This window comes from Geotrypetes seraphini, chromosome 6, assembly GCF_902459505.1.
Source record: "Geotrypetes seraphini chromosome 6, aGeoSer1.1, whole genome shotgun sequence".
NCBI classification, from domain to species: Eukaryota; Metazoa; Chordata; class Amphibia; order Gymnophiona; family Dermophiidae; genus Geotrypetes; species Geotrypetes seraphini.
The window spans coordinates 158,794,125-158,805,158 of record NC_047089.1 but is presented as its reverse complement, the minus strand read 5'-3'; the positions used below and the strand labels follow the sequence as shown (position 1 = coordinate 158,805,158).

Sequence of the window (11,034 nt, the reverse complement as noted above, 5' to 3'; positions counted from 1 at the left end):
TTTATGGAAAAAGGAAGTTGAAACAAGCGGGACTCGCAGAGGGTAGGCCCCGACGCCAGAAGCTTGTGTCGATCCTTGCTGCTGAGTTGCCGAAGAGAGCCGCAGGTAGAAGGGAGAGGGAGATAGGAAGGCTGTAGAAGCTCCGGAGCATGACACCGAACCCGGCCAGGATGATTTCTTTTTCAGGCTGCTGCTGCCGCTGCCGCTGCCATCCCCCACCCGAAATGACAAAAAACAGCCTAATGCCCGCGTCGGGAAATAGCCATGCTGAGCAGTGAGCTCAGCACGTACACAGATGAAAGCCTTGCTTGCTGATTGGTCCGGCGGCACGGTGGGGCGGGGCCGCCAGACCAATCAGCAAGCAAGGCTTTCATCTGTGTACGTGCTGAGCTCACTGCTCAACATGGCTATTTCCCGACCCGACGCCAGACTTGCATCGCCAGACTTGCATCGCCAGAATTTAGGTAGGTTGTTTTCATCCCCGTGGGAGTCCCGTGGGCAAGGGGGCGTCCCCGTGGGAGTCCCGTGGGTCAGGGGGGCATCCCCGTGGGAGTCCCGTGGGCCAGGGGGCGTCCCCGTGGGAGTCCCGTGGGCCAGGGGGGGAACCCGCGGGATCCCCGCGGGACCCGCGGGATCCCCGCGATCCCCGTTCCCGTGCAGACCTCTAGTCTATAGTACTTAGGCCCCACCCTATGCATTCCTGCCTCCATCACTAAGCTATACGGAGGGAGGTTTCAGGATTCTAGTAGACTACCAGGACTGAGGGATGGGGGTCTCTGAATGTCACTAGACCAACAGTGGTGATAGGGGGTTGGCAATCTACTGGACCACCAGGACCAGTAACAGTTAGGGGGTTGGACTTGGCCAGGGGGAGGGGGTTTCAGCAGACCACCAGACCCAATGCTAGTTAGAGAGCTGAGCCCGGCTGGGGTGGGTCTGCTCAGGCTCAGAGAAGGGATTGGAATGCTTTGTTTTGTTTTTTACTTGACTTTCCTGTCAGTACCTGAGCCAATAGGTGCTTAGGCACTGACAGGAAAGTTAGAATAATGAGCAGCAAATTATTGCTGTAATTTTAATGCAGCATGAATTTGTATGCTATTTACTTTAAGCATGCCAAGCTGATTTTTCAGTGTTAGATTCACGGTAGAAATTCCTCTATTGTGAATCTTTTTGAGCATGAACCCATGAAAATGGCAAGGACAAATCAAGTTTCCATATGTAGTATTACATCGCACATTATAAGTTTATCTTGTTGGGCAGACTGGATTGACCCTACAGGCTTTTTTATTTGCTGCCATCTAATATGTTAATATGTATCAGGAACATTTCTTTCCCTACTTTGTGTTTACTAATGTAAATTAAGTGCACATATCATTTACGTACTGATTCCTATGCGCACTCCCAAGCTATTCTTTGGTGGTGGTGTGATCCCCCCCTCCCCTTTAGCACAGTGGCCTTTAGCACGGGTCCCTAAGTTTAGGAACATAGTGCATGTCCCTGTATGCTTGCTCAAATTGAGTTCAATATAGGAGTGTAATAGGAGACACTTTGCAGGCTAGTGCTGCCATTTACTCTGGACTCCGACAAGGTTAAGGTCGTGTCAAACTGTAGCTCTGGGCTACACTAGATGGGAGCGCTCGCCTTGTTTAGAGATTTCCTAGGACGGGTCTCGAGCCCTTACAACCCAACTCAGGTACACTAAGGAAATCGAAACCACCCTAAGGTATCCACATCTTCTTGCAATAAAAGCAAAACGAAAAAAAAAAAAAAAAAGCAGACACAACATCTCACACGCGACCCCCCTCCATAGCATAGCTGCGTCTCTCACTCAAACCCAAAGCTCCAGCCCAGCGTCTCTCTCTCATTCTCAAACGCCCCACGCCCGCGTCTCACCTTTGCAACTTACCTTCTAAGGCGCCCATGAGCAACCCGGCAGTTTTCCTCCTCCCGCGTCCCGCCGGCTCACACGCCACGCCTCTCCCCCACTCAGCCGCGTCCCGCCTCGCCGGAAACAGGAGGCAGCATCAGAGGAGGCGGGACGCCGGAGAAGGAAAACTGCGGGGCTGTTCGCGGGCGCCCTGAAAGCTAAGTTTGAAGGTAGGACGCGGGGGGAAGGGGGGGCAGATGCTGGACGGAGGTGGGAGCCCCGGGCTTTTACGAGAGAAGAAGGGATGCCGGACCGGGGAAGGGGGTCCTTTGCGTGTGGGTTGTTGAGTGGCTGCTTCCCCGCACTTGAAAACGTTGAGAGATTGGGGTCGGTTTCAGCCTCGTTGACGTCCCCGTGCTGGGGTTGGAGGTATGCTGGATAGGGGAGGGCGGGCGGGATGGTAGACCACGGGAGAGGGGAGGGGGGTGCCCGGTCCTCGAATGCGTCTGAAGAGGGGGGTGCTCGGCGTGTGAGTGCGAGGGCAGTCAAATGCGTGTGGCTCGGTATCTGGGCTTAGGGCGCCATGCAGGGAGCACTTTCGCAGTTGTTAACAGGCCGGGCTTGGACGCGGAGTTGCGCGGATTTCCTGGGCTGTGAGCCGCGGGAGCTGACCACAATTTGGCGGGGGAGGGAGGGAGGGGGGGATCTGTGCGCGGTCTGTGTTTTCGAGTTGATTTGAAAACTGTTCCGATGAAGGGTGACTTCCCGAGGCCTAGTTGGGTGTTTATGTGCTACAAATGCCACTTTTTTTTAACAGATATAATAAAGCACTCGGGTGGGGGTGACGGTGTTGACGCTTCCTGATGCTTTGACACCGGGCTGTATCCTACTAGTGAAAAGTTAGAGGTGTAGTTTTTCATTCTTGCTAAACCAACGTAAAATATAATTTACTGGCTGTTATGAATTAAACTATGCACTCTTAAGTTTATATGTTTTGACGTCTTTCAGATAATATCTTTGAATGCTAAAATGGGGGCTCTATTAGGAGGTGGCACTATCTCTTCAAGGACCAATAAAGATGATGCATATAAGCTTTTGAGACCACACTGGTTTCTTCTGATAATTTTTGTAGATACTCTAAATATATTAGTCTGTCAAGATGGATGCCAAGTGGGTAATAGAATCGGTATTGATTCTTATGCACTGTGACTTAAATATAGATTAATTTTATTAAAGGATTGGCTTTGTTTTTCTTATATGTTTTAAATCTGTTTTTAGGAAACCATCATACATCTGTTTGCTCCTTTCTATGAGGCTGGCCATCTGTAATATTGGTTGCAAGCATCTGGTAACATGGCAAAAGATGTAGGTATTACATAACAGTTGCAAGTATAGTAATTTGGTGACAAGTTTGTGGCTCCTAGTTGTAATGTTTTTAGATCATGAATTTTAGAATTGCAGAAATGCACAAATTATGTAAAATGTATATGAAAAATGTACACATGTAAAATGTTTTCATATTTGTATTTTGGAAAATGTTAATATTGGTTTGCTGTGCTTTGTGCATAGCTTTGAGATTTTTCTCCGGAATAAATTAGCCTGAGTTCAAGGGAGGAAGTTGCTATGAGAAAAATTAAATAAGAGCTAAATCCAGGCTTCCTAAACCCCTAATAGCTAGTCAAGATTTTAGGATACCAGCAATGAATATAGGTGAAAGAAGTTTGTATAGCTCAAAAACCTGTAGTAACTACTACTCTGTGCACATAAGAAGTCCCTCTTCCCAATCCTGCATGGTAATAATGATTTCTCATGCATGATTGTGGCTATTCTAAAAAACTCAGGTAAAGCCCTGAGCAAAATGGTTAAGCTGGTCAGCATGAGGTACCTCCTACTGTTCCCCTCACCAAATTCTTGCAAATCTTATAACATGAGATGTATTGTTTAGGCTGTAACCAGACACACCGTTGGGGTTTTTTTTTTTAAAAGATGATTTGTAAACTGATGTTCATGCTACACCAAGGTATCAAGACTTTCTAGGGAGGTCTTGCCTACAGTTCCTCCTGTTGCCATTTGGGACAGGCACAGGTTACACCTGAATCACATTTCTGCATCTGGGGGTTCTAAGTATGTACCTATTCCATGGGACTGCTTGAGTTTTGCATGTTTACAAAGCAGATAGATCTTTATGAATAATGATCATTCACAGCCTATCCTCTGGGTTCAGCATTAAGTCCCCCTCAAGGAGGAGGCACTGTAGAGCATGGTATCGGTCTCTTATGCCCCCTGAGGCTGAATCTTTATGCTTGGTATTTGACGATGGTATCTTGGACAGAAAAGATCTTTGAAAGATTCCCAATTGTGTACAAAAGGGACAGAAATTTCAGGATATTTATAGGATGAGTATCTTTGATGGCAACTGTAAATCTAGGATATAATGGAGACTCATAGCATGCATCCAAAAAGTACATGCCTCAAAAGACATTTTGAGGTTTCAGATGTGGGTATAGGGACAGATCACAAATGAGTGCTTACTCTTTTAGTGAGTTTTCGATTAGTTCTCTTGCTTAGAAAGCAGGCTTGACATTTGTCTAAAACTTGGAGACTCAAGTGATAACCTCTTACTCTGTTACGAACTAAATCTAAAAGGGTCTAAAATAGGCATGCAGTGCTTCCTAAACTTGTCATGGCTTCAGAGCTAGTCCACGTTGGATACTCAGTGAATATGCATGAGTGCATGTACATATATATATGTGTGTGTATATATATATATATATATATATATATATATATATATATATATATATATATATATATATATATATATATATATATACACACACATTTAGGTGATGCATATTCCTTGTAGATATCCTGAAAAATCTGGCTGTGGGAGGGATTCACCAGGACAGGATATGGAAGCTCTGTACTGGGTTGACAACTATTGATGGTCTTATTATAAAAGTTAAAAAGGTAAATTCAGGTGGACCTGAAGACTGATGATAGACCTACTTGACTATGGAACATAGAAGTATCATTGGAAATTTCAGGTTTGCCATGGGGAAACATTTCCGTTCACTACCTGGAAGTACATCAAGCTGACTGGCCTAACCATTTTGTTCAGGGCTTCACCTGAGTTTTCAAGATATCCACAGTCTTGCAAGAGAAATTGTCATTACCATGCTGTTCTGTTTAGGATTGAGAGGAGGGGCTGTTACCTGCACATAGCATAGTTAAAACATTAAACGCCTTGCTGGACAGACTTGGTAAGGTGTTTTGGTATTGACTGGGGTCCTGTTGGCTCCTCTTAAAAGTCAGAATGGAAGGTCAAGTGTGGTTGGATAGTCAGTTGAGGAAAGAGCTCTTTGGAACCATTTGAATCTTCCTCACTTTAATAGAGAGATTATGTTCTAATTTGAGCTTTAGATGCAAGAAGACCCCTATATTTTCTCTTTGGGATTCGCATTTACCAACAGAGCTGATTCCTTTGATCAGATTTCATATAAGAGTACAGGCAGTCCCTGTTTTATGAACATCCGACTTACATCAGACTCGTATTTACGAACGGGAGGTCCTGTTCTATTTTCGGTGACCCAACACACCCCTCTCCCTCCCTTCCGAGTTCTAACACGACTCTCACTCCCTCCATTCTGTGCCCCAAGTACATGCCTCCCTCCAGTGGGTTTTTACCTTCTTCTGGCCAGCTCTCTTCTCCTTCCAGCCGCAGTCATTTCTCTGCACAAAGCCGCGGGCAGCGGCTCCTAAGCGCGTCCCGCAACTGCGCCAGAAGCCTTCCCTCTGAGTAGCTTCCTCTGACATCAGAGGAAAGGCTTTCGGCTCAGTCGTGGGACGCGCATAGGAGCCGCCACCACGGCTTTGTGCAGAAAAATGACTGCAGCTGGAAGGAGGAGGGAGCTGGCCAGAAAAAGGTAAACATCCGCTGGAGGAAAGCACGTACTTGGGACACAGAATGGAGGGAGAGGAGCATTAGCCATAGGATGGAAGAATGGCGGGAGTTAGGGAAAAAGATGCTGAGGTGTGGGAGGGAATAGAAAAGGAGAATTGGGTGTCTGAGTGAAAGGGAAAGAGAGATGGTTCACATGGGGAGATGAAGAAAGAGGAGAATTGTTGGGCATAGGGAGGGAGAGAGAATTATTGAACATGGTGGTGGGAGAGGAGTGAGGTAGAGATGCATGGGGAAGAGAGAGATGAGCTGGAGTAATGTTGGATGTGGTGGTGGAGAGAGAACAGTGGGATGGATGGCAAGGAATGTAAGAGGGGCCTCAAGGAGGTGGTGAAGGTGGGAAGAATACTAGGATCCGAGTTACATACAAATTCAACTTAAGAACAGTTTAAAAAATGTAACCTGTTCATAACCCAGGGACTGCCTCTACTGCAGTGTTGCTAAATTAACAGCTAGCCTTTGCCCAGACAACCAATGGTTTTACATTATATTTTTCCTAGAGGTCAGGTAATTCTTGGATTAATGGCTGTTATAACTGAATCTGAACAGAAGCAAGAAATTTAACTACCTTTCCACTGGATTCTGAGCATTCTAGACATAAATTGCAAGAGGTGGGGGATCCACTCTTTCCTGCATTAAGTTCACTTAGGAGCCTTTTTTTTTTTAAATTAAAGTTCAGTAAAGTTTTGCACTTGCTGCATGGTAAGTGCCCAGATTAGGGTGCAGAAAGTGTAAAACCTGTGCATTAAATTTTGGGGCCTTCCCTGCATCTTCCTATGTGGATGAATGTACTTGTCTCGTGTTAAGGAGACAGTAAGTGCTTCTGTACTGAATTACCATGTGCTAAATGCAAGGTATAGTTCATATTGATTTCCTATCCTATCCATGGTATGCAGTTACTATGTGAATTAGTGCATGTTAGCTGACATGTGCCAATGCACTAATTCATACTGTGTACTGCAGTATATCTCAACTAAGTCCTGGAGTACCCCCTTGACAAGATTTTCAGGATATCCACATTGAATATGCATGAAATAAATTTGCATATAATGGAGGCAGTGTATGCAAATCAAGTTTATGCATATTCATTGTGGCTATCCTGAAAACATGACTGGCAAGGGAACACTGGTGTACTGCATCTTAGTAAAATTGTCCATTAGTGACTGGTCTTCATGTAAGAGAGACTAGCTCGTCACTGCAGTAGGCAAATAAATCACTTAACTAGTATTACCAAATCATTACAGGCCAACCAAATAAGAGTGAGGTCATCAAGAAGAGAAAGTGAGAGGTCAGGAAATAAAAAATTTAAATCGGGGGGTGAATAAAGCTGATTGATAATAGACTGAAAAAAATTATAGGGCAACCGCTGAAAATCCTTGAAAAAAGTGATGAGAGAGACGAGTATAACCCATTGGCACCACGAGCCATGGGAGTAGCTGTAGGGTAGAGGTAAACAAGTTGAGTCCTCAAGTGCCACCAGCAAGCCAGATTTTCAGGATGCTCCTAATAGATCTGCATACAGTAGAAATATTCACAAATTTGTTTTCATGCTCATTCATCTCATGAATATACATTAGCAATATCCTGAACCCTGACCTGTTCATGACCCTTGAGGACTGAACTTGATTTATCATTCACTGCCTTAGGGGAACCTGCATGGAATTATAGTTACAGCTGAATTGGGATAACCCGCATGAAAGTGTTTTAAAAAAATAAGCTGGATATCTTGGACAATAGCTTTACAAGTTTGTTGTGTGGATTAAATATCTTGACCCACATCTCTGCATTTTGGAATGTACTTTTTTGACCTGTTGTGGAGAGGTGTGTGGAGTCCATGGAACTCTTGCAATGGCAAAGCTTTCAAGCCATTTGGGAAATATATTGGTACTCATTGTCACACAGAGTGCGTATCAGTCATTTGATTAAACTCAGCTATACCTTTCACTTTGAGGTACATCTTGATAGTTTGAATTATTGACTGTCTGATGGAAAGGAGAGGGAAGGTTGGAACTGGGTGGATGGACGGGGGTGAAACTGAGGTGGGTCAGTGTTAGCAAACCTGTTGGGGATAGATTGAAGTACTGTATTGAGTTAGCTGACAACAAAAACATTGTCTGTTGGCATATGTAGTGTATTGTTTTCTTTTTACTGATGAATAGAGATGTTAAAAACAATTCTTGGTAATAAGACATAGCCATGGGCCTGAATATGGTTTTTGTAAGAATCACAGATGACAAGACCTGAACTAGCCTACCAGTGAAGATGGTGAAACCCAATACTTAAGAGATTTTGGGTATGCTTGGGACTGATAAGGAGAACAGTGGTTATAGAAGAGCTGCAAGTTCACATAAAAAGGGTGGTGTATAGCACACCATGTTCTTTTCCTTAGTAGTTTAAATGAGCACATATAGGCAGATTAGAGTGAGGCATGACATAGCAAAGGATAGTGAAAGAGGCACTGTTATAGAACTTTATCAGTTAAAAAAAGAAAGCTACTGCTGACTTTCCTCTTTAGTTAGCCTCTGGCCTTTGAAGAACCTATCCTGAGATCCATCTCACCACAGCACAGGGTATTGTCTTGACTTTTTTGCAGCTTTCTTTGCATTTGAGATCCAGCCTAAAAACTTGAGCCAATTGCTGGTCCTGTAAATCTTTACTCCCTCCCTCAGGTCCCTAGGCGCTAGTTTTCGGCCCGAAGTACTTAGATTATATTTCCATTTTGTTTCTATGGGGAAAAAGCGGGCCTGAGCAATCAGGTCTTTAAACAGCCTTGTTTCCTACCTCCACCATGCATGGTGTCAACAGCAGGCTGGTGACCACTGATAAGTGCTTGAGGTGATTGCCTTTTTCTTCCACATACTACAATAGTTCGAGACACCACCTGTCTCTCTGTCTCCCCATGAGACCAAAGGCTTACTATAGTTCCTCTTCCCATTGCCTCTGCTGAAGAAACAAGTGCTTTTCTGCATCTGTGGTTCTCATTAGAGAGTGTAAACCATGTAGTGCAGCAACACCAGTGCTAGTCTCAAATTTTATAAGACTAACATGGTATAATCCTAATGAAAGCCATGTGTGCATATGTAGAAGAGCTCTGAAGCCGATTCAGCCTTTTAACAACATTGGGGTAGAAGGTACAGTTTTCAGGTATCATAGCTGAAACTCAAGGAAACAGTGATAAGGATAGCAACCACTTAAAGCAGGGCTCAACAAATACTGAACACCAAGTAGCTAACTTAACATGTTTTATATAGCCTCTTGAGAAGCCTTGTTCCTTAAAGTTTTCTTTAATTTTTATTGCCCTTACCTTGATTTATCTCAACTAGGCTAGTTCTTCCAATCATTTTCTATGCTGTCTGCATTGTCAGACTGTCTTGATTTAGAATGTAAGTTCAAGGAGCAGAGACTGTATATTGTGTGTGTTTGTAAAATGTTGCATGCATTTGGTAGTTCGTTTTTATTTGTCAAAGGTTTATTTATTGAATAAATCAGAATACAAACTGACAAATGACAGATTATCCTATTTCTTCCATAGGCAGTACTAATGGAACATATGATGGACTTTTTGTAGTTTCTTTTGTTGCTTACAATAAAATGTTTACCCAAAATACAGTATATTGAAACCTTAAAGTTCTTGAAAAGCAAGTATCGTCTCCTCCCACCCTTTCTCCATCTTGTAGTTCTACACCAGGGTTAAGCAACCACCTTTCTCAAAAGCCACAACTCAGTCAGGTTTTCATGACTTCTACAATGAATATGCATGAGATTGATTTGCACGTACTGCTTCTACTACATGGAAATCTCATGCATATTCATTATGGAAGTCTTGAAAACCCTCTGGGTTGTGGCCCTTGAACCCTGATTGCCCACTCCTGTTCTGTATAAAAATTGAGCATTTAAATTCCTAGTATTGAAACCACTATTGGCATCCCTCCATGTTTTTACTAATCTACTTGACTTTAGTACTATCTTCCTCTATCTGTTCCAGACGTGCTCATTAGTGATGGAGTATTAACCATCGGTAGTAATTAAAAACAAAACAAAAATGTTAGTAGGTCCAAGGCCAGCAGCAGCTAATTTAGTTGCTATAGGAAGAAACTCCAAACTCCTAGAACGAATTGTGCTCCGCCGACTACACCCTTTCATAGAAGAACAAGCGGACCTGTCCCCTGCTCAATCCGGCTTCCAAACAGGCCACAGCACAGAGTAAGTACTCCTAGATATCATCAATGACAGCTGGTCAATACTTTCAAAGGCAGCGATGCCCTACTAGTCCTACTTGAACTCAGTGCTGCCTTTGACACGGTCGACTACCACCTCCTCATATCCAGACTCTATGACCTTGGAATCAAGGACTCTGCCCTCCAATGGTTCACCTCCTTCCTCCACCAAAGGACCCAAACTGTCCTACTAGGGACGCACAAATCTAACCCCAAGCCTATCAAATATGGCGTTCCCCAAGGCGCCCTTCTATCACCCATCCTATTCAACCTCTACATCAGACCTGTCATTGATATAGCGCAGAGGTACAACATTAAAATCCAGTCCTATGCCGATGACATCCAGCTGCTCCTTTCTCTAGGCGAAAACTGATCGTCCCAAATTGCTAACCTCCAACACTGCCTCTCTGACATGAAAACCTGGATGACAAACAACAAACTACAACTGAACACCTCTAAGACCGAACTCCTATGGATCAGGAAAAAAAACACCAAATACACACGCCCAACACTATCATGGGACTCCACTCTACTAATGGCAACAGATCAAGTATGCAGCCTAGGAGTAACCTTAGACGGACACCTATCCCTATCCACCCACATATCCCAAGTAGTCTCTGCCTCCTTCTACTACCTCCGCCAACTGAGAAGGATCAAGCCCTACATTTCCACACTTGACCTAGCCCAACTCCTCTACGCATATGTCCTCTCCAGAATGGATTACTGCAACTCTCTATTTAATGGAATAACCAAAAAAGATCTCAAGTGCCTCCAACGGGTCCAAAATGCAGCTTATCCGCCTCCTACACAGCCTCAACTACCATGATCCCATCTCCGCAGTACTCCGCGCTGAACACTGGCTCCCAATTAGCCAACGCTGTGCATTCAAGGCCCTGGCAATAGCACACAAAAGAATTTATGCCACCACCCCCTCCTACATAAAATCCAAGCTACCCATCTACATCCCCACCCGCACCCTCCGCTCAGAA

The 11,034-nt window shown here is 44.3% G+C and overlaps 1 protein-coding gene across 3 annotated transcripts in view; it reads left to right on the top strand.

The window, feature by feature from the left end:
- The first annotated feature begins 437 nt into the window (after nt 1–437).
- TFDP1 (transcription factor Dp-1) overlaps nt 438–11,034 on the top strand; it is a 270,147-nt gene continuing 259,550 nt past the window's right edge. Inside the window, exons 1-2 of one of the 3 annotated variants that reach the window (XM_033948712.1) lie at nt 438–464; nt 3,146–3,232. In XM_033948712.1, coding sequence (XP_033804603.1) covers nt 3,221–3,232 — 12 coding nt within the window. In that variant the 5' untranslated portion in view covers nt 438–464; nt 3,146–3,220. Of the gene's footprint in view, nt 465–1,950; nt 2,098–2,178; nt 2,297–3,145; nt 3,233–11,034 lie in introns of those variants that run through there. The other 2 variants (XM_033948710.1, XM_033948711.1) reach the window with 2 other exon arrangements.